General features: G+C 39.2%; 1 protein-coding gene across 2 annotated transcripts in view; it reads right to left on the bottom strand.

The window, feature by feature from the left end:
• ca8 (carbonic anhydrase VIII) overlaps positions 1-24,514 on the bottom strand; it is a 32,039-nt gene extending 7,525 nt beyond the window's left edge. Inside the window, exons 1-7 of one of the 2 annotated variants that reach the window (XM_033649584.2) lie at positions 24,197-24,514; positions 15,181-15,366; positions 14,826-14,950; positions 8,012-8,107; positions 5,363-5,425; positions 5,162-5,210; positions 3,394-3,506 (exon numbers count right to left, since the gene is read on the bottom strand). In XM_033649584.2, coding sequence (XP_033505475.2) covers positions 3,394-3,506; positions 5,162-5,210; positions 5,363-5,425; positions 8,012-8,107; positions 14,826-14,950; positions 15,181-15,366; positions 24,197-24,269 — 705 coding nt within the window. In that variant the 5' untranslated portion in view covers positions 24,270-24,514. Of the gene's footprint in view, positions 1-3,393; positions 3,507-5,161; positions 5,211-5,362; positions 5,426-8,011; positions 8,108-14,825; positions 14,951-15,180; positions 15,373-24,196 lie in introns of both variants that reach the window. The other variant, XM_033649583.2, reaches the window with a different exon arrangement.

Raw genomic sequence — 24,514 nt, 5'->3', positions numbered from 1 at the left:
TCTGTAATGTACTATTTATTCTTTTGTTGTTTCTTTTATAATATATATATATATATATATATATATATATATATATATATATATATATATATATATATATATATATATTAGTCTATTCTATAGTATACTGTACTGGGTGTCAGACTTTAAAACCTGGGGTGGAATATAAGAAATATGTATTTTAAAGACTTTTCTCTATTTGTGCTTTCTTTCTGTGCTTTTTCTTTAGTTTTGCCTCTTAGGAGCTTACAAGGTGGTTTGAATTATTAATTTTTTGATCAGAAAGAAGGAAAAATCCCTATTCAACTGAACTGCTCACAAGTCGTACACAACCTGTAACCTGTGACAATGACCCAAAGTATATTGCTCCAAATTTTGAGGTCACAAGGTAGGAACTACTTTTTTAGTCTACAGAGAACGTTTCATCACTTTTAATAACTTATCTAACATCTGGTTATTAGACAACTGTCAAAAATTTTCCACTTGGCAAACATTGGCAACATTTACAAATGATGCAGATTCATGTGCATTATCCCTGTACAAATTATTGTAGCAGGAATGTTATAAAGTCACCCACATTAAAATGGTTGAGGCCTGAGGGAGAAAGACAGCCACAAGTCTTTCCTTCTGTTAGCATTTCAAAGGGTCAGCATGGCAGAGGGCAGCAGGGCTGAGCGACTAAGATAAATGTCAGAGGATGAACCCTCATCATCATCATCATCATCATCCTTAACAACAACCTGCTTGAAGAGAGCCATGAGTCAGGCAAAGGCTCAAATAAAGTTTAAAAATATTAAAGGCAATGTGACAGGCTTCCTGTTCTGTGTTGAATGTCAGAGAGTCTCAGGTCAGTGGGCCTGTGTTATATAAAAATCACAAAAGAGCCCGACATTGTCTATATGTAAAGTTTGGATGTAGAAAAAGAGAACAGAGATTAAACCAGGACAATAAAGGTGTTGACAGTATTATATTTTAAAGTTTAATTTGTCAGATTACTACCTGTGACCTTTCTGTTGCTACTGTATGATTAGCTATTAGTGTTTATGATCCTTCATCAAATCACCTTTACTACTCACCACTTTTTATTATTCTTTCTAATACTCATGCAGTTTCTGTCTGTATGTAAATCCGATTTTTACATTTTTACAAACACAATTCACACATCCAAATCAACATTAGCATTTATTTGGCAGGTTTCTGTCCACTTGATGAATATACCATGAAACTTTTCTAATAGCCTGGGCTTTTAATTGCTTAAATGACTAAACTCAACAGGTCTATATTTGGGACAGGCGCCTATATGGAGCAGGCTTTTAATTCCTTTCACACAAAACTGTTGCTCAGCAAAGATGGGAAATACAATGAAATTGTTTATTTACACCAGAATGAATATTACTTGTATGAAAATTAGGCTTTGAATAACAAATCAATTATGAATTATTCATTTCACCTAGCTCTGGCAGAGCCCATCAGAGAGAGAGAGTTTATTGACATGTATGTACAGTACAGGCCAAAAGTTTGGACACACCTTCTCATTCAATGCGTTTTCTTTATTTTCATGACTATTTACATTGTAGATTCTCACTGAAGGCATCAAAACTATGAATGAACACATGTGGAGTTATGTACTTAACAAAAAAAGGTGAAATAACTGAAAACATGTTTTATATTCTAGTTTCTTCAAAATAGCCACCCTTTGCTCTGATTACTGCTTTGCACACTCTTGGCATTCTCTCCATGAGCTTCAAGAGGTAGTCACCTGAAATGGTTTCCACTTCACAGGTGTGCCTTATCAGGGTTAATTAGTGGAATTTCTTGCTTTATCAATGGGGTTGGGACCATCAGTTGTGTTGTGCAGAAGTCAGGTTAATACACAGCCGACAGCCCTATTGGACAACTGTTAAAATTCATATTATGGCAAGAACCAATCAGCTAACTAAAGAAAAACGAGTGGCCATCATTACTTTAAGAAATGAAGGTCAGTCAGTCCGGAAAATTGCCAAAACTTTAAATGTGTCCCCAAGTGGAGTCGCAAAAACCATCAAGCGCTACAATGAAACTGGCACACATGAGGACCGACCCAGGAAAGGAAGACCAAGAGTCACCTCTGCTTCTGAGGATAAGTTCATCCGAGTCACCAGCCTCAGAAATGGCAAGTTAACAGCAGCTCAGATCAGAGACCAGATGAATGCCACACAGAGTTCTAGCAGCAGACCCATCTCTAGAACAACTGTTAAGAGGAGACTGCGCCAATCAGGCCTTCATGGTCAAATAGCTGCTAGGAAACCACTGCTAAGGAGAGGCAACAAGCAGAAGAGATTTGTTTGGGCCAAGAAACACAAGGAATGGACATTAGACCAGTGGAAATCTGTGCTTTGGTCTGATGAGTCCAAATTTGAGATCTTTGGTTCCAACCGCCGTGTCTTTGTGAGACGCAGAAAAGGTGAACGGATGGATTCCACATGCCTGGTTCCCACTGTGAAGCATGGAGGAGGAGGTGTGATGGTGTGGGGGTGTTTTGCTGGTGACACTGTTGGGGATTTATTCAAAATTGAAGGCACACTGAACCAGCATGGCTACCACAGCATCCTGCAGCGACATGCCATCCCATCCGGTTTGCGTTTAGTTGGACGATCATTTATTTTTCAACAGGACAATGACCCCAAACACACCTCCAGGCTGTGTAAGGGCTATTTGACCAAGAAGGAGAGTGATGGAGTGCTGCGGCAGATGACCTGGCCTCCACAGTCACCGGACCTGAACCCAATCGAGATGGTTTGGGGTGAGCTGGACCGCAGAGTAAAGGCAAAGGGGCCAACAAGTGCTAAACACCTCTGGGAACTCCTTCAAGACTGTTGGAAAACCATTTCAGGTGACTACCTCTTGAAGCTCATGGAGAGAATGCCAAGAGTGTGCAAAGCAGTAATCAGAGCAAAGGGTGGCTATTTTGAAGAAACTAGAATATAAAACATGTTTTCAGTTATTTCACCTTTTTTTGTTAAGTACATAACTCCACATGTGTTCATTCATAGTTTTGATGCCTTCAGTGAGAATCTACAATGTAAATAGTCATGAAAATAAAGAAAACGCATTGAATGAGAAGGTGTGTCCAAACTTTTGGCCTGTACTGTACATCTAGCCTAAAGCAGAGATGAGGAGCAGACTACAGAAAGCTGGTAAACTCACTTCTTTCTAACTCTACACACCGAGATTATTTTCATTTTAAACTTGTAGTCTTGTCTATCAGACATCACACCGCTCCCCCAAGAGCCACAAAAGGCTTTATATAACTTTTTTCAACATATGCAGTAGTGCTCCCCAACACCTGTAAACACACTTTGATGTATAAAACAGGTGTAGTTTCCCTTTAAAAGGCTGCAGACTTTGTTTTACCTGTAACTGTGAGATGGTGAGAGGGTAGCGGTAGAGGATCCAGGTCACCTTTTCACTGCAAGGTGGTGTGGTCAGAGATCCTTCATACACCCAGTAGTCTCTCAGTAAAGGGTCTGAGGGCAGATTCAACATTTAATGTAAAAAATACTGTAATGTAAATTAGCTCTGATGAAATGGGAAATTAAAATGTGGGTGGAGCAGGTGCTCCACTCAGTAATACACAGTTCACAGTAAACAGTCGTTAACAGGACTGACTGACTCAACATGGCAGACCGCCTTAAATGTATCAAAGTGTAGAAACACTTCACCAAAGTCAACCAATCAACTGCCAAATGCAATATTTGCAGGAGGGTTCTCGTGACAAAGGGGTGAATGACAGGTCCCTGCTTAAATATTTATCTACCGTCCATCATGTTATTATGTGTTACTACTTGAATACAGTGGAAGCTGTGGCATTTTTGATAACCCGAGTACGACGAATGCTCTGCCTCAGCTTACCGCCTGTGGTACACCATGGTCTGTGACACGTCTGACTCTGTGACCTGTAGCGGTGCAACAATGATTTTTCCTTTAGGTAATGTCATGTGCAGAAAAAAAATAATAACTTAGTTGATACTTTAGCTGTAATAGCTTGCAGTGACAACATATCTCAGTTTAGCTATGCTACTGAGTAAACTCAAAACAGTACATATTTTTACCAAACAACATACAAGATTAGACTTGGGGTTTGATAAGTTCAGTTCAGGATTTCAGATTTATAAAACCTCAATCCTATTCCTCACTGTCTACCTTTTCCGTTAACACTGTCGAGATGAGATGAAATGAGAAATGCCTTTTTACCCCCTTAGAACACATCTCCAGACATTTTGTGCACCTATTTAAGAAAAGAAATTCTTTTTTTTTCTTTTTTTTTTTTTTACCGCATATAGTTTTAACCAATCATATCATGACATCCTCAAGTCAATAACTGTAGAACTTTTGACTGCGCAGACCTGAGATCAACTTAGCTAGCTTGCAACAGCTACATTGGTGTGTCACTGCTTCCCCAAAATATCGTGGCTATAGGCTGCTGGCTGGAATTTATCCACTTTGAGCAAAGCAGTAGGCTACCTGTCAAAGCTCCAGATAATTCTCAAGGCATTTTACAGTAGACTGCTTCGGCAACTAACATTAAACGGAGCGTATGGCTTCGTCTCTCTTTCACTGATGAATTCTGCATCTTGTCAGTGTACACCACAGACTACCGTGTTGTCACCCACTCGTTTGTGGACTCCTGTTTTGAAGCCGTCACAATCTTGTTTTTTTGGAGACAAGGTGGCTGAGAAGCCGAGGACACTATTGGCAGACAGCCTGTCATTCAAAGAGACCCAACCTTAATTATGTGCAACTTTAAGCCTTAATAAAATGTAAACAGGTAGGTTAAATAAAAATTCACCCCCTGTACAGTTTTCATGAATGGAGAAATTAGCTATAGAGACCAAAACCATTTTTTGTACCAGGCTGTAAACATGTTTATTTCTGCTGTACAGTTGGGCATTTTAACATGGAGGTCTATGGGGACTGACTGGCCTCTGGAGCCAGCCTCAAGTGGCCGTTCAAAGGACTGCAGTTTTTGGCACTTTGGTGTTGGCTTCATTTTTCAGCCCCAGAGGTTGCCGCTTGGTGTACATCATCAGGGCCTTACTGTGGTGACATGCCCACTTGTGAATGATCACATCAAATTTTTTCCAACAAACTATCCAACCTGCCTATCTTGTTTTCTGCTCACCTGGTAATAGAGTGTTGGGGTTGAAGCAGGGAATTATCTTGCTCTTCCCCTAATGGTAATACAGAGACAAAACAACACATATTGTAATAATGTATCATGTAGTTTAACAGTGGGATGTTTTATCTAAAATCTGACATTCATCTTTATCTTATGAAATTAATTGTCATGCAATCTGGCTGATCTTTTCACTCCTTTTCTCACCTTGTACTGCAGGTCCTGTAGGACTTCAGTGATGGCCTTCAGACCCAGATGCTCCTTACCAATCTGAGAAAAACACAATACGTCAGTTTTAAGTGATTTGGTGGCCATGGGACGTATCAATGTATCCTCTAAAGACAATGTTATTAGTGACTGAATTAAAGACGTCAACAAAGTTCTAAGACGATTTTAGTTATACATGTATCCGTACAAGAGGTAATCAGGAAGTAGAAACTGAAGGAGCTGTCAAAAACAGGACGTGTGAGATTAAGTGTGTTATGACTGTGGCCTCAGGAGGTCAGGGCTGTCTGGGGTGTAACCTGAAGGAGACTGCTTGATGGTGACTTCTCACTGGGCTGGTGTGAGTCACATTTCTCTGAAACTAAAGTTTGATTGGTTTTATTAAGCTGGTGTAAAAATTCCCACATTTTTCCCACAAGAGTTTCCCTAGCAGGGAAGTCATGAATTAGAGGAATCAGGGGACTTCATAGGAATGTAGCAGAGGGTGTTTTCCAACTTGTGTCATGCTTATATTATTTAACAGGATGGTTCAAGCTAATCTGGAAAGAACCTGTTCACTCATTTAGGAAAACAACACTCACAATCCCAGGAAGGAAAATTACTTTAAGGCCACAGATGTGCTGAAAAAGTCAATATTTTTTTTAAACCTGATTCTTTCAAACATTTCAAAATCTTCCCTTGTAACCCTGAATAGGATAAGCGGTTACAGATAATGGGTGGATGTTGTCAAGCACACATGGGTAGCTCCAAAATATTACACTCAGTTGCAGTTTATTAGGTGCAGCTAGCTTAAACTAATGTAGTCTCATACAACAGCCCTCGGTTCTTCTTTCATGAAGGTTGTAATGTTCAGTTTTCAGCAGTTTTAAAGAGCTGTTGATTCAACTTAAAGCTTGTGCTGCTGTTGTTGAACTGTGCCATGTTACACTGGAAGGTGTTTGTATTCATTCTACCCTCATTAATAAAAATGGGGTGGACACTTGGAATAGTGAATAATCATATTGATTGATTGGCTTCTGTATTGAACTGCTTTAGGTGTAAAATTACAACTGAGTGTATTACACCAACACTGAATAAATATAGGACAAAATTTGTCATACATCTCATATGTCTCAAATGCATTCTGATGTGAAATGTAGGCCTATATTAGGCTGTGCAAAGGAGAATTAAGTGTTGATTTGGTCTTCCTCCTTTGAAAAGACATCACTAATCCAGAGTCTCTCCTTCTTGAAACATGGCTGTTTCAACTCTTGCTTTATTTTCATGGTCATTTGTTAAACCTTTTTTCAGATTATGACACACAAACATATGTAGTATATAAGCATAGTGTTTCATACATAGTTAGAAATAAGTTTTTTAAACTTACCTGTACCAAAATTACAGTACGAAAAGTGTAGGATCCAATATATATTGTGCTTATGTTATTCAATGCAAACTAGACACAGGCTACTGAGTAAATAAGGTCAAAGATCTCTGTCAAATAGCCAGTTAAATTACCTAAAAAGCAAGTGATGGCAGCATGCTATGTGTCATGCCATTGTTCCAACAGCTTATAATTCCAAAGCCTCAATAGTCTGAAAATGTCCTGTTGGACTGAAAGGCCATTTGTTCGACAGCCTGGTATCCCAAAAACAAACATTGATGCATTGATTCAAAGGGCCATTTTTCTCAGAACTGGGTACAAACAGAAGCACACAGTCCTTAGAAGCACCAAGGATGATTGTGTGATTTGTTGTTTGGTGAGTTGAGCAGTGTGCTGCCAGTGAGAACAACATGCTGGGTAGTTTATGTTGTTAGCTGGTTGTTATTAGCCAGCATTTTGTAACTGGTAAATAGATAGAAGTGGATATAGCTGGCTTTAGAGGGGGGTGGTTCTGGGATGCTTGTACACACTGTTGAGGCTTCTCGGTGTCGTTGGCCCAACTCACTGAAACACCAGTCAGTAAGAGGGTGCCCACCTGATCACCCTTTAGACTTGCCTGCACTTTTACAGTCTCACACAAATTCATATCTAAACATTAAATTGCCTTTTCTTTGGAACAGATATACATTATTACATACATTTACTGTGTGTTGGTAACTACTACTACCCGTTACAGTTTGAAAAGGAAACTGGAAAAGAATATGCTTATACAAGAATTACTATTGTTTTTGCAGACAAACATTATGATGACACAGTTAAGTTGATCTTTTGAATATAAAATATCATTACCTCATCATTTTGTTCTATTAGACATTTGTGTGACACTTTGTCAGAATTAGCATATTAATGAGTTATGGCCAAAAATATATTTTGTAAGGTCACAGTGACCTTGAGCTTTGACCTTTGAACACAAAATCCTAGTCAGGTCATCCTACAGCCCAAGTGGATGTTTGTGCCAAATTTGAGGAAATTCCCTTGAGGTGTTCCTGAGATATTGCTTTCACAAGTATGGACAGACGGACAACCTGAAGACATAATGCTTCCAGCAACTTAAATAGAGCGAATGCTCTTTGTCGTAAAAAAGCCAGTTCATATTTATGTTTTGTCAAATGTGAATATTGCACTAAATTTAATCTCTGTTAAATTCCAGTGTAAAAACCCCATCTGACAACTTTGCCAGACTAGTGATTCTTGATGTGGATGTTTACCTGCACAAAGAGAGCTATGATGAGGACTCCATTCCTCTTCCCAAGAGCGTCCTCCAAAGTGTTAAACAGAGTGCTGTTCCAGTGAATCAGGTGGAGCTACAGACAGACAGAAAGACAACAGATCACCGCCTGCATTTGAGAGGCCATTGTTGTAAACAGGTGGAGGGAGCAGACCTAAGTGAGAGAGTGAGAACTCATCAGCTGGGAATGACTGAGGGCTCTTATGTCAGGTTAGTGTTAACGTACTGTAGAGGAAAGAGTGCAAAACTTCTACCTGAAACACATCAATATCAGGCCAGACCAGAGATTATAAATATATATTATATACAAATATATAAATACATATATAAAATCTCAGCTATCACTGGGCTGTTGGCCTCTTTAGCTCAGATTTCCCATTGAGCATTGATTTAGGGATTTGCAAAAGAGGTCAAAGTCTGTCTAGACATCTAAATATAGTAGTTGAAATACTTTTGAAATATTTCACCTTGACCCATAAAAAACATTCACTTTTTAAACAAATTTAGCCCACCTTTCAAGGACAAAGCTGGCAATGTTTTATATTTTCATCAACAAATTCCCTGAAAAGATTAAAGCCAACAACAACTTAGTCTGTCATTCATTACTTTGTTCCCTGCCTGTCTGTGGCACACAACTCCCAACAAAACTCCAACATTTGTTCATACTGAAGATATGATTTAAAAATGTTTCACAAATTTAGTTTAATTTTTTACAAAGACTTCATAATTTTGTAAAAACATTTGGACACTAGTTGTTAGCAAATGTTACTCAAATGGGAAAATAGGACATTTGTTGTGGACTATTTTTAGCGGCATATTAATACAGCCTTCACACCAGGGATGAGGTCAGGGTTCATGGTTGACGTCGAATTCTAATTATGTTCTGCTATTCAAATTAATATTTAAAATGTGAGTTGTCTGACTGAACTAAAATACTTGGTCAATCTTGGGACTAATAAAAAGGTGAACACTAACTGCATTGGCACTGAGTGTTGGCATTGGATGTAGATCATGAGGAGCAGAATATGACTGCTAAACTAAATATTCTGGACTGCATGGCCACAACTGGTAACTTGTAGGGCAAATGAAAACATAGGTCGTGAGCAATGCTGCTGTTTTTCTGATGAGGGCAGCCTCAGACATCTAAATGTCTTTACCAGCAAAACACCAAATCAAGCTTACTGGGCTGTTCTGGCATCTTCAGCATCTGCCAAGCTCACTTTTCCTACATCTACAGATTTGTTAACGCAAGACTATTTAGTTTTGGCTGAAAAGCTGTCACTGAGGCAGCAGGTTTCAATTATAGGATGATAGAAATTTGAATTTCCTTTCCCAAGATTCTCTTGTATCAGTTGCTCTAAAACCATTGTCATTAGGTGACCAGACATAGAGTGAGTTAAATGGGACCACAAGCAGGAAACAACAAACATGTCTCCTGGTAAATACTGTGTTTTTTCTTTTTTGTTTCACTGATAGTAAAAACATGTCAGTGTTTCTCTGTGACATTATGCAATTAGTTTATTAATTTTAGCTTTATTCTTAAGAGCTGTATGGTTGGCATGTTAAGTTATACCCTTTAATAAAACACACTATTTATTTAGATACTTTACACACTGACCCCATGAATAAAGCAATTAAATGAAGCAAGAAAGAAATGCATCACCAAGTTGTCTGAGTGGGTGTACTTTTGGCATTTTAAAGGTTTCAGTTTCAACCTTAAATTTCAACTAAATATCAGAGGTTAGTGCCAGGATGTGCAGTCTGAGAAATGTTACCCTAGTGAAAAATGTCGATCTTCAAGGTAAAAGATCAACATTTCAGGAAATACACTTCCCCTTTGAGAAAGCATTAGATGAGAAAATCAATACCATTCTAACATGATTAGCCTATCTTAGCATAAATATTAGAGGGAAATAGTTAGGTTATCTTTCTTAAAAAAATATACCTACCAACACCTCTAACAACAACCAGCTTTGTTGTTGACAAATTTGGTACTAATGTGCCTATACTAAAATCTGTGACTGGCTATATGCTGCTGGAACTGTGAAAACCACATAATGTAACAAACATTTCTATTTGTGTATTATACAAAACTAGATAAACCAATTAGCATATTAACAACACAATGCTAAAGGAACAGAGCAAGAGCATATTTCCCGTGTGCCAGTGAACAGCAGGGATGGGCAGTATTTCTGTTACTTGTATTTGGAATACAGTACAGGCCAAAAGTTTGGACACACCTTCTCATTCAATGCGTTTTCTTTATTTTCATGACTATTTACATTGTAGATTCTCACTGAAGGCATCAAAACTATGAATGAACACATGTGGAGTTATGTACTTAACAAAAAAAGGTGAAATAACTGAAAACATGTTTTATATTCTAGTTTCTTCAAAATAGCCACCCTTTGCTCTGATTACTGCTTTGCACACTCTTGGCATTCTCTCCATGAGCTTCAAGAGGTAGTCACCTGAAATGGTTTCCGCTTCACAGGTGTGCCTTATCAGGGTTAATTAGTGGAATTTCTTGCTTTATCAATGGGGTTGGGACCATCAGTTGTGTTGTGCAGAAGTCAGGTTAATACACAGCCGACAGCCCTATTGGACAACTGTTAAAATTCATATTATGGCAAGAACCAATCAGCTAACTAAAGAAAAACGAGTGGCCATCATTACTTTAAGAAATGAAGGTCAGTCAGTCCGGAAAATTGCAAAAACTTTAAATGTGTCCCCAAGTGGAGTCGCAAAAACCATCAAGCGCTACAATGAAACTGGCACACATGAGGACCGACCCAGGAAAGGAAGACCAAGAGTCACCTCTGCTTCTGAGGATAAGTTCATCCGAGTCACCAGCCTCAGAAATCGCAAGTTAACAGCAGCTCAGATCAGAGACCAGATGAATGCCACACAGAGTTCTAGCAGCAGACCCATCTCTAGAACAACTGTTAAGAGGAGACTGCGCCAATCAGGCCTTCATGGTCAAATAGCTGCTAGGAAACCACTGCTAAGGAGAGGCAACAAGCAGAAGAGATTTGTTTGGGCCAAGAAACACAAGGAATGGACATTAGACCAGTGGAAATTTGTGCTTTGGTCTGATGAGTCCAAATTTGAGATCTTTGGTTCCAACTGCCGTGTCTTTGTGAGACGCAGAAAAGGTGAACGGATGGATTCCACATGCCTGGTTCCCACTGTGAAGCATGGAGGAGGAGGTGTGATGGTGTGGGGGTGTTTTGCTGGTGACACTGTTGGGGATTTATTCAAAATTGAAGGCACACTGAACCAGCATGGCTACCACAGCATCCTGCAGCGACATGCCATCCCATCCGGTTTGCGTTTAGTTGGACGATCATTTATTTTTCAACAGGACAATGACCCCAAACACACCTCCAGGCTGTGTAAGGGCTATTTGACCAAGAAGGAGAGTGATGGAGTGCTGCGGCAGATGACCTGGCCTCCACAGTCACCGGACCTGAACCCAATCGAGATGGTTTGGGGTGAGCTGGACCGCAGAGTGAAGGCAAAGGGGCCAACAAGTGCTAAACACCTCTGGGAACTCCTTCAAGACTGTTGGAAAACCATTTCAGGTGACTACCTCTTGAAGCTCATGGAGAGAATGCCAAGAGTGTGCAAAGCAGTAATCAGAGCAAAGGGTGGCTATTTTGAAGAAACTAGAATATAAAACATGTTTTCAGTTATTTCACCTTTTTTTGTTAAGTACATAACTCCACATGTGTTCATTCATAGTTCTGATGCCTTCAGTGAGAATCTACAATGTAAATAGTCATGAAAATAAAGAAAACGCATTGAATGAGAAGGTGTGTCCAAACTTTTGGCCTGTACTGTATGTATTTCAATTACATTTGAATATTTTGTAATTTGTATTTGATAAGGCTGATAAAAAGCAAATGTAATTTGTAACAAAATACTTTTGAGTGGAGTAATTTTGTATTCAAAATACTCAAAATACTTTCTCCACGAATCAAAAACAAAAATAATAGGCTACACATTCTTATAATATTGGATGTGACAATATTTTTTACTTTTTTTTTATATCTCAAGGCAATTGAATCGAATGCAACTGGACTTGGTTTTGGACTTTGGTTTTGTCTTAAAGACGTTTCACCTCTTATCCAAGAGGCTTCATATATATATATATATATATTTTTATCTATATGGGTTTTTTTTTTAAAACTCGGGCCATTCAATGTGCCCTTCAATGACCTAGTGGTCTGTTTTACTGGACTGTGCATAACATAGGAAATTGTACGTTGTTGTGGTTGATGCTTGGGATAAGTATGCATGAACTGCCTCACGTGGGATCAATAAAGTTGTCTGAATCTAATCTATTTTAGGGTAGCCTACATGTCCCTAGCTTTTTTTTCTCTTTAGAAGTTGAACACAGGGCTCCAAAGGCTCCAAGTTAGACAGCAAACAAGATAACTAGCTACAGTCGCTACAGTATCTTGCTGCTGTTTAGCTAGACCATTGGTGGACAGTTCACAACACAGCTAGACTAGATGTGGATGGACCCACACTACCAGTAGACTGCCTTGCTGCTCATGTCTTCCAAGTTCAACTGATTGTCTGTCAAGGTATTTTATCTGAGTGTGAGAGATGTCAACTGGCTTGATGTATGATTTATGTCTGGGTCTGGCTACATAGCCTATTGTATAAATACATGGTGTTGATAGTTATAATATCAAGCTAGCAACGCTTATGCTAACTGTCTTATTAACTGTGTAACTGCTAACTGTGTATATCCTTTAGCCCAAACCTGAATACTTTGCTATACCAAATTGTGAGAAAACAAGCACACATTTGCAACAGCTGCGACCAAATATGCTACTATCACGCCATTGATGGATAAATCATGATTGTTCTTTCTGGCATAGTTACCTGTGGTCTCTAATTGCAGCATGTAAATTTTGAGCATTTTTGGTCAAGGACTTTTTGAGTTATTCACGAAAAGCTTTGTGGACCAACCGACCAACCAGCCGACCGACAGAGTGACCTATAGAGCTGCGGATCACTGCTAAAAAGAAAAAGAAAAAAGTATTTTCTGTATTTGAAAATACAAAATACATGTATTTTATTTTGATTCATTTTCTGGCACCAGTATTTTGTATTTTATTTTGATACATTTATTTGAGTGGTATTTTGTATTTTGTATCAAAATACATTTTGATGTATTTTTGCCCATCTCTGGTGAACAGTAACACAAACCATCAGGAAACATTTCTGCTAAAGAGCTCAATGGCTAAAGAAAAATAATCTTACCTTATATAACCTTATTATACCTTATAAGTGTGGACCTAGCTCCTGCTTGACTTTAGCTCTTTGTTCACTTTTCTCACCTCTGTTTCTCTTCTTGTGCGCTAAGCTGAACTGCCAGTCAGAGTGATTTCAGTCACCAGGAGGCTCTGCTGAAGGCCAGCTAGCATCAGCAAAGGCCAACGGTGGAGGACACACCACACCAACGAGGGCAGCAGATGCTCACCAATGGCCCAACTTTGACTGACGGCCGATCATTGGCTTGGTGTGTCAGGGCATTTAGAGGTGTTGGTATGTGCAGTTTTCATTCTAGGGAGAGCAGGCTAGCTTTTTCCCCCTTGTCCCAGCTTTTATGCTAAGCCAGGCTAATTGCCTCCAACCTATAGCTCCATTCTAACTGCACAGACATAAGAGTGATACTGATTTTTGTTTTAAATCTTGAAAAGAAACAGAACAAGCTTATTTTCTAAAATGATGAGGAATTTATTAAAGGTCAAGTGGATAAGATTTAGGGGGATGTAGTGTTGAGGGTTGCAGATTGCAACCAGCTGAAAGTTCTGCCAGTTAGAATTCCTTCAGTTTTTGTTGTTCAGGAGGTTTTCTCTTCCTCTCCAAAACAAATGAACCAGTGTTTAAAACTGGTAGAAACACTGAATGAAGCAGTTTAATGTTACAAATCAGTGTTTCTCTAATGCTGTTTGGCATGTTGGCATGCTCACCTTTTTTCTCTTAAGATCCAGACATTCAGGAGGTTCTTACCGGGAGCTGAATTATCCACAGAGGTCTCTTTCTCTCTAAAACAAATGGCCCAGATGATTTAAAAAGACACAAACCCTGAATAAAGCAGTTTCACGTAAAAGAAAAATCAGTGTTTTCCACCACTGCTCATCATGGAGGGGCTGGTAACTATGGTGGATAACACAAAAATTCAAATGGCCCTAACTAGAGCCATCCATTCTGGGCCACTGTAGAAACATGGTGGTGACCATGGCAATCTCCATAGATGAGGACCTGTTCCTTATGTAGATATAAACAACTCATTCTAAGGTAATGACAACACAATGATTCTTATTTTTAGGTGTTTATACACTAAAGAAAATGTTGATGACTTTTAACCAAATTTTAACATAATCTAATTTTACCTCGTTCATTTTAGCTCCTTTTTCAGGCTATCAGTGTTAAGTTTACAGACATATGGATGGGCACAACAGACACATTCATAAAAACACATTGATTTCAGCCTGTGATACAAAGTCTTTCAGCCTTCAGCTTCATATGTGAAACACATTCTTGTTAGAGAAGATTGAAGAGGTTTTGTGTTCAAGGACTCAGCAAGCTACGATGTTATCTGAAGGACAGATGTCAATGCCAGAAGTCTAAACATGCGAACACTGTATTCTCTAGTCTATTAGGGGCAGTTGGTCTGTTTTGAAAGTGCATTAGGCCCACTCCATGGGCATGGCCTCGTGTGTGTGTGTGTGTGTGTGTGTGTGTGTGTGTGTGTGTGTGTGTGTTTGTACTACCTCCATAGGAAAAGCCTTGAAGTTGACAGTGTGCTCTGATCCTCTCTGGTTCTCTTTGCCCCAGTGGAATCGAACCTCATGAAGCTCATACTCATGATCACTAGGCAATGGACCCCCAGTTACCACTGAGAACAGCACAGGAAACCCAGGGCAAGCACAGACAGGAAGTAGAAGACAAACCAAAGCATACGGAGTGAAAGTTTGAGTGAGAAAAGAAGGTCATTTACTGTGGGCTACATTTGTTTATGGTTTCCATGCTCTACATAAAATGGTTGAATGAGCGTATCACTAACCCACAATGACTGACAGCAAAAGTAGTGAGTATTGACTCATTGTCATGTCTCCTGGGAGTTACCTGACTTGGACTTGAGAATGATGCGGACGGTGTGTCCATCGTTGATGACCTCACAGTCTCGACACACCACATAGTTTGGTGATAAGCCGACATCCAGGAGGGACGGGTCATACTGAGCCTCCCTGGAGTTCAAGTTAATGGGAGACTGGTACTCTCCATTGGCTGCTGGGAAATGGAGTCCCCATTCTACACCTGTGAGTGAAAAAAGGCATTCACACATTACCTGTACCATACATGTCTATGTCTCAAGTGAAAGCATGCGAGTTTCACCAGAAATGTTCTTAACTAAACTATTGAAATATAATATGCTAAGTGCAGAGAAATGACCCCTGCAAGCATCTGTAGTACAGCTTATGACATATTCTATATATACCAGTATATAGTACATTATTAGATTAATATCATTCAATATCATTCATTTTTTTTACTCACAGAGGAAAATATGAAAAAAATACACATCACAAATATGCAGTAACATTCTTGTTTTTTCTGACCTCTAGTATAAACCTCAAAATTATTCTGAATTCAAGCTGAAACAATTATAAACAATCAGTTACAAAATCAGTCACTGATTACTCTGTTTTATTCTTCATATTTTTAAAGTTCTCCTTCAAGTATTCATAGTAAAAGATGCATGTTAAACATATTCTTAAACCTGCTGTCCTCTAGCTATTTAGTTACATGAGGTTGCCTCAGAGAAACTGTATTTTGTCAGTAACACATAACTAATAATCTTTTCCCACATGCAGTCAGCTAGTTAACCTGCCTCTAAAGTTCACCTACACAGTGGCTCGCCAATAAACAGGGATGATGGAGATATGAAAGTACAGTATTGACAACCTAAGCACTCCCCCAGTCAGTCATTTAGACAAAACATTAGGAAATTGCATTTCTACAGCACTGGATGATAAAGGCTACAATACAGGCTCCATTGGGCTCATCTGTCAAATCAGACACAAAGCAGCACTGTTAAACCAAGTGACACTCCTCAATTGAAAACACAAAAACAAACACAGAAAGACAGACACAATGGATTAGTCTGAAGTACTCAGAAGATGGCATTAGCTTGTTAAATATTATACTTCAAAGCATGGAGACAGATTTGTGTATTCAATATAAACAGTCTTCTACTGTTTTTCTTTGATGGGCTCTAAACCTGTTTAAAACTACTCTACTGTAGGTGTGAACATTTTTTCTATGATATAAGAGAAATTTGACCCTCCACTGGGCCAAAAATGCCCTCTAATGAATGATTAGGGAAAGTAAAATCAAACAATGATTGAGGAACTTACTGCAAGGTATTAAATCATACAAATGAAGTAGGAGTGAGAAAATATTCTTTTTCTTCATTTATTCGTTTAATCTTGAGGCTGCTTTAAAACATTGGTCGGATTGTGTGCAGAACTAAAATAAAGTAAAAGAGTATATGGCTGTCAGCTCACTGTTTTCTAGTCAAACCCAATTTCTGCAATTCCAAGACTGTTTAGGGACTCCTACAGAAATATTTAAATACACCATTTTGAAAAATGGTAATAATCCTTTTCCCTACCCAAAATTTAGTATACATTTGGAGCATTATTTGGTCCTCTGTCTGACATGACAGCTTTACAGGGTACGTATTTACATGAGCGGCACTTGTGAGTTCTGTGCATCACACACCTTACCCCTCTGTGATATGGACTGAACCATTTCACAGTACCTGTAGGGGGTGGCATGTTGAAATTGGTTTAATAGACCTCCTTATGGGCCTCCCCTTGGCCTTGGGCTGGGGGTCATCTGTACCTTTTGACACCCCCTGATGGCAGGCCTGGATGTCCCCTGCATACCCCTCTCCAGATTCTACACAGTTAGTGTCCATGTTTGAGCGCTGTCAACTGATGAAAAAATTGCACTTTAAAACTTGCTATTTTGGCTCACTATAACAGGAAATGCACATCAGTTTATTACATAAATTACCATACTTTTCAATTTAAATGTCCAGTGAGAGCTAGCCATAAACCGAATTACATGAATATTGTCTAAATGTCTGCAATGAAAACGGTCAATATCAGTTTAGTCTCATTTAATAGAGAGATAGCTCTGTGGGTTTGCGTGTTTAGCCCATAGCTTACCAGAAAGACTGACTTCAAGTGGAAACAGCTAGCTTCTGTCAAAAGCTAATAAGAACATGTTAAGATAATAGTTCCAAAACCGCCTCAATTATATGTTGTATAATTTGTATAGTTTTAGTCAGAACATCTGTCATTAGTACATACCTGGGTCAAGAAAGTATGACAAACCTCACTACATACTGAACATCTGACATGCAGCATGCGCTCACCAGGCTCAGCTGTGGCTCATTTAACAGTTGTTTTAAACCACAATGATTCATTTCTCATTTTTATGTCAAAATACAAACACACACACCCACACACATATTAAATTCAGTTACGACAGTTTTGTGGTTGCTGACAAAGCTAGCAGACTAGTTTCACCTGCCCCCAGTGTCTCTGCTAAGCTATGCTAAACATACCACAGAGCTATACTGCTGCAAACACCCAAAGATGAAATAGGCTATCGCTTTTCTAATTTCACTCTAAATTTTGTTTCTGCCAGTGCAAAGTTTCTTTGTTTCGCCGTATTTTACATTGCTGCTGAAGTTTCTTCTCTATTTGCTCTTTAGAATGTAAAAGACATTATTATCTGTGCTGTTACATGACCTGGATATACAGTAGGTTGAATGAATAACACCCCTTTTCAACAATCATGGGCTGGATTGAATTGCCAACCGACAATGCTAACCACTGCATCACCGTGCCGCCAATTTTTTTTATGTATAAACTTTTATTGCAAAGCACCAAAACAAGGAAATGTTGAGCAGCAACTTCACACAACTTCTTATACGGCAGATAGCTAACATGAAACCATAAATAAAGGCGATATGTAAAGTAAAAACAGGACGCAGGAGAGAAACTAAATTCCACACCGGAGAGATCCAGATAGAAGCTTCAAAAGTATTGAGAGATAAACACATAGAGACTTTCAGAAACGCCTCTCTCTCTGGTCTCCTGCAGACTGAGGTAAGCAGAGTCTTGCAACACACACGTTTGTTTTAGGGGGGAGAACGGGGGTCATCGGGGGTTGGCTGCAGCGGCCTGGCTTTTGGACCTATTCCTGAGAAGGTCCATCTCCAACGTGGCTTAGCGTGGCATGGCGCATCTAAACTAACAATGGAAACACAAATTGGCACAGCATGGCTTTACTTGGTAGGGCCAAGAGTGACAATGGAAAAAGGGTATAATTGTAATAAAGCATTTTTGTCAATACTTGACAAAAACAAAGTCAAATTTTAGTGTGGTAAAGAAATTCCGGGTTGTCATGCATTTAAGTTTTCCGTGAAGTAAATGTGAAAATAGTTCATTGTTGTCCTTTGAGAAAGTATTTTAACATACTGAAGGCCATGATATGTGTTTGAAAGCTCTGGACAAAGTTAGTAATTTGACTTTGGACTATTCTTATTTTTTAAGTCAGTCCATGAGATCCTTCTTTTTCTTGCTATTGTCAACATCCTCTCAAGGAACAAATTTATATTGAGGCCAGTTCCACGGTGTGTGTGTGTGTGTGTGTGTGTGAGAGAGAGAGAGAGAGCTTTTAGGAAAACAGTGGTTACAAACACAAACGATTCTTCTCTCTAAAGTCTGGGGCCTGCCACCCTTTTCCCTTCCCCTCCCTCTACCCCTCCATTCATCCCCTCTGAGAGCTTTCTGCTGTCAGTGTCCACTTTGTGAACAAGATTTCTTGCTGTGATTGTGACAATGAGAGAATTGCTGTAAACAGGGGAGAGAGACAGGGGGAAAGGGGGAAGGTAAGAGTTTTAGTGCCTAAAAAGCAAATGTAAGCAGGTTGTGGCTGCAGATGGGTCAGCCTGTCTGCCTAACTGGGACAGATGACTTGTAGAATCATTGTATAAGCATGTACATTTGTAAGAGAAATTGAGATATCGTAATGTCTTTTCTAATATCATTACCATTTTTGACCAAACAGCAGGGGGTGAACATTGTCTTAGGTTAAGAGTGTAAAACGGTTTCCATCAACGTAAGTCTTTCTGGACAGGCAGAGAGTGAAGAAACAGGGTAGAGAAAGTGATACTGAGTGACACCAAAGGTACACACTGGTCTAGATTCACTTCAGCTTTTTGCGGACCACAATCACTCAAACAGCACCATGAGAACATTGTTCGATGTGTGGAACCCAGTGTGTTTTTAAAGGGAAGAAGCGAACACATTTGGTGAGTGTCGTGTTCAAGAAAATGAACTCTTCTCTGGACGCCTTTCTACTGCAACTGCAGCACAGACAGACACTGAACACTCTCCACAGCAGAGAGGGGTGAGGGGACCCGTCACATTCCCTCTTTCCTCAGCAACTAAAGCCTTGGTAACAATTTACTAAAGGCAGTGAGGGTTTCAGTGCAGCAACAGTACACATGAAAGGACTGTGCAAAATTGGGTGTGTGTGTTTGTGTGCTTGTAGAGCTATGGAGATTAGTTTTGGTTGGGATGGCAGTAGATGGCATTGCTTAATCCTCTTTAACACAACTGACCAACTGACTGTCTTGTATACTTGTCCACATGTTCACAGAAAATCATTTAATGTTGCATTTAGTAAATGAACTCAAGGCTAGCATTTAGCCTGTGAAGTTATTGAGACATGGTCCCCCACCGAGCCTCTGGGTTAGCATCTGTTGGACTGTATTTTCCAATACAGAGTTACTTTTGCAAAGTTGAAACATGATACTGGAGTTTCCATATTCTGCTAATGTAGTGGGCAGTAAAATCTGTGCAGTTTGTCACTTTATCTTAGATAATTTTGTTTTATTTTTATGCATTCAACTACTTAAATATCTACACACCTTTGCCACAGGTGTGCTATTAAACCCTCACTGGATCTTGTGTTTTCTAGGCTTTTATTATTATTTTTGTTACAAGAAGAGGTTGTCAAATTGCCCAAATCTCAAATAACTGAATTAGCACATGATGATTATCTCTTTGAAGTACATTTGGCTGTTAGCAAGAAACTTATCACCCTGAAATGGCTGCAAGACAAACCACCAAACAAAGGATGACTGACCTGCAATTGTCAAATAAATAAACGGTGTGGGGATTTTGATCTTTATATGACTACAATATGAATAATGGACCTCTCTGCCCTGCTGTTATTACAGACATGTCTGAGCTCTTTGGTGGAGTGATAGCTTGCTGTTAGTTCGTGCTGGTACGGGTCCTCTGAGCGCTGGCACACAGTTCTGTAGAAAGTGGCTTTGTTGGTTGGTCCAGAGAACCAAAACAATGAACTGAAAGTGGCAGAAAGCAGTTTAGAGTTGCAGCATAGTTACTTATCCATGCATCTTTGTATCAGTTTTCCATCAACAGTTTAATATGGAAAACATTATTTTCCAGACGACAGTAACTATATTCTGCAAAAGACGTTTTGAAAATATATGTATAATGTGATTACAGGTTCATGTCTCTTTATTATGTTGCCAATGGACTTGATGTTAATGTTTATTTTGGAAAGTAATGCATTATAGTTGGATTCATGTTAACAAAATGGTTGCAATGAGTCAAGTGGAGACTAAATCAGTGAAATCCTAGATTGAGAAAAAATTGTGGACAATTCTCAGGATGACTTTAGACAAGACTCATGATTGCTGCATTTATCTACCTGTGGCCACATCAAACCTTAAAGTTGGCTGACAGCGAGAGCATAGGTTTTGTTGCAACATTTGTGGGGGGACATGTGACAGTTTATGATCTCACACTGTAATCCCTTACAATGTCACTTCTTCCAGTGGTGTCCATTCTAATGAAGACCTTACAATCTCTTATTAATATCAGGTGTCCTGCAGAAAACATTCAATCTCCTGAGGACAGAGTAGTTCTCTGCATGATAACCAATTAAAATTATTTTAGAATTCTAATATAATATCTCTGTCAATGAAACATCATTTTTGCTCTAATTATGAAAACATTACTTTAAGACCAAAGGTTTCCACAGGACACAGATAGTATTTGCAAGCCTTATATTAGCATCTAATTCATGCTTACAAAGCATTACATATCATTAAGTATACTCACAGTAAGAATTTCACAGTTCAATATCAGTATGCATCCCTTGATGCTCAGTAAAAGCAGCAATAGAAAGAAGACAGAGTGAACCAACACAAAGTAAATGAAGTCATTACATCACAACTGCAAGACATACTGTTACTATGTCAGTAAGATTTATGTTCTTATACTATAGTTCTTTGTCAGTAAAGTCTTGGACAATCCAAAAAGGAAGAAGAAGAAGAAAATGAGAAGAGTCCAGATGATCTTTCCTTCTGTGGAAAAGTTTAATTGGAGCTATCATCTATCAGCTCCAGGTGAGCCTTTCTATAAGTGCTGACTCGTGTCTCATTTCACTATGATCTTGTTTGTCCAAAAACACTGTAAGCTGGCAGTTAGTTAAAGGGGCACTCCACCAATTTTTAGCATGCCTGTCATGGGGATTATTACTCAGCCTGTGAAAACAGTTGTATGATGTCTTCTGTGGTTCTGGAGGAGTCATGTCTGTCATGTCTAAGAAAATAACTCTGGTGTGTCATCGCTTGGGCTTGAGACTGTTAAGAATTATAACAGACAGTCTGCATTACAAACTGGCAACGCAGAGTTCGACATGACAGAGAGAACTGAATAGGGTTACAAAGTGAGAGGAGCTATTTCAGACACCCCTGGTTCCAGAGGGAAAAGTCTCATTCATTTTCTCAATAGACAATGTTAAGTGATTGACAGTAGGCACATTTCCACGGCTTGGATGGGCATAAAAGTCTCCTGGTTGAATAATCAGTACAAAAGATGAACAGTTATCTGGCTCTTGGATGAAAAAAATCTAGGGTAAAAAGTCTGTATAGCCTGTATAGATATAAGAGGAGCTGTCCTTTCAAGAAGAGCGATAGAACCAGTCGTTTCAGCAAGTACCCCAAAATGACATTTGTTAAAGGCTCTCTAAGTGTTCCTAAGCTTGAAAAGTTTTTGTCACATACAGCAAACATCTCCTCACAATCCGCTAGCTACATGTCCTCTGAATATGCTGTGTAAAAGTCCGGTCTCTGTAGGCAGCCCAGGCTCCGCAAATGACAACAAAAACATTTTGGTCCAGGCTGCACCAACCAGCCAGCGTGAGACCAGCGAAAGCAAGCACACACACATGAATGCGGTGCCCATGTCTCACGGTCTCGCGCAAAAGCACACACGTGAACGCGGTGCCCAGAGAGGCAGTTAGATCTACAGGCTACAATGAGGCTAAAAGGCAAGCTAGCTCTGTTGTGTTTGATAACATTGTTGAACGTAAACAGAAGTGAAGTGTTTTTGTTGCCATCTGCAGAGCCTGGGCTGCCTACAGAGACCGGACTTTTTCACAGCATATTCAGAGGACATGTAGCTAGCAGATTGTGAGGAGATGTTTGCTGTATGTGACAAAAACTTTTCAAGCTTAGGAAGACTTAAAGAGCCTTTAAGTTCAAGTGACAAAGCCCTTTAGTGGCCATAGTAGTTATGATGGGAGCAGTGGAGGAGGTCTAAATCAGTAACAGTGGCTGAGGCCTGTGGGAATTGTACCTACAGCAGTACACCATGCTGAATTTATGGGAAAAAAACAGGATTTCACAGTAATTAATAAACCTATAGGTTTGTTTAAAATACTTCCTGAACCTTCCACTTTGAAACTCCAGGCCTCTGCTTCATCTGTTTTGACCGTTATATTGGCTGTTTTGAGTTGCCCAATCTTATAGAGGTGCAATTGTAAATTGCTGGAATGCCCCTTTAATTTTATCCAGCAAAACTGTCCATAACATGGAAATTTGGTTGTTGCAGCAGCACAAGGACACAAATAAATACAGATTAACAGAGAAAGATCATTATGTCATCATAATATTATAATAAACATGGATCATAACAGTTCTGTGTGATCATCCGTAAAGGAAAACTTTGATATTTTTTAACCTGGACCCTATTTTCCCATAAATTCTGTGCCTATGTGATTAATGGGAACAACATTTTTTTAAACTGATCCACTTTTGAGAGAGAGGGCTGCAACAGGTAGCTGTGAAACAGGCTGCTTTGTAAACAATCAGGGAAATTAGGCATCGTCTATGTATTTAATAAAAGTGCTGTAGTACCCTGCAGAGAAATAAAAACTTTTTCTTTAATTTTGGCTTTATCCGATCTTTTTGTTCTTGTGACCAAACCTCACTCAAGGAGAAGTCTCGTTCTGAAATCTCGCGATAGGCGCCTTTTTTGCATGAGAGTGCCTGGAAGAATTTGTGGTGTTGAAGTACAGACAGGGCAGCTCAGTGTCATCTATAATATTTTCAGTGTCATGACTGAATTTGGCTGATTGTGACAATGTGGAAAAGTTTGTCAGATTTCAGAACAACACTTTTCCTTGCGCATGACTTTGTTACACACAATAACAAACAGACTCGGTCAGCGAAAGCTTAAGAAAAGCATTTATTTCTCTTTTAAGTCATATCCATTTTCTGACACTAAACCAGATGAAAAGTCCCTGTCGAAAAATTGTAAGTTTTAGTGTAAGACTCTTGTTTGTCTTCATTTACATATGTTAATTTATTAAAAACAAACCAGTGTTGTGTATGTATATCTTAACAGCACCTTCATAACTGTTTAAACAGTGCATTTAAAAGCTTTCACTTATAACCACTTCTATATATCAGAGTAACCTGTAACAGAGGGGAGCAAATCATTTTTACATCTTGTTTTGACAGTTATTTTTACAGTGTAATAACAAAAACTGGAGCTAGAATATGTGTCAACACAGTAGAACTTTTTAACACAAATAAGAGGCACAGTAAGACTAGATAAAGTGCGTTAAGGTTTGGGTTCACACCACTTTCAATCCCATCTGGACCCTCAACTTTTTATAGCAGCTAACAGCCCGTATTTCCCAGCATCCCTTCACATACTGCTAAAGAGCAACCTACCTTCCTCATAGCCCCAGTCCAGCTCATCTTTCCCTGGGTTATAATCCGACTCCTCATTCATGCTGTCAGCCATGGTGCTTGGCAGTCTGCTCACTGTGGGTAGAAACCAGTCCGTCCTCCCAGTAGACTCCCAGTCACACTGGTTTTGTCCACTTACTTGGACACAAAGTGAAGTGGATGGATTTCCAACCGAGCAACAACTCCCTCAGCCTTTCACTTTCCTCTGTATGTCTGTTTCTTTAGTTTCTTCTTCTCCTTTCTCTTTCTTTTCTTCTTCTTCTTTCTTTTTATGTCCTCTCTCACTCTTGTCCTCCTAAA

Source organism: Epinephelus lanceolatus, chromosome 12, assembly GCF_041903045.1.
Source record: "Epinephelus lanceolatus isolate andai-2023 chromosome 12, ASM4190304v1, whole genome shotgun sequence".
Classification (NCBI taxonomy): domain Eukaryota; kingdom Metazoa; phylum Chordata; class Actinopteri; order Perciformes; family Serranidae; genus Epinephelus; species Epinephelus lanceolatus.
Note: the sequence above shows the minus strand (reverse complement) of the source record. Positions and strands in the feature narration are given on the sequence as shown.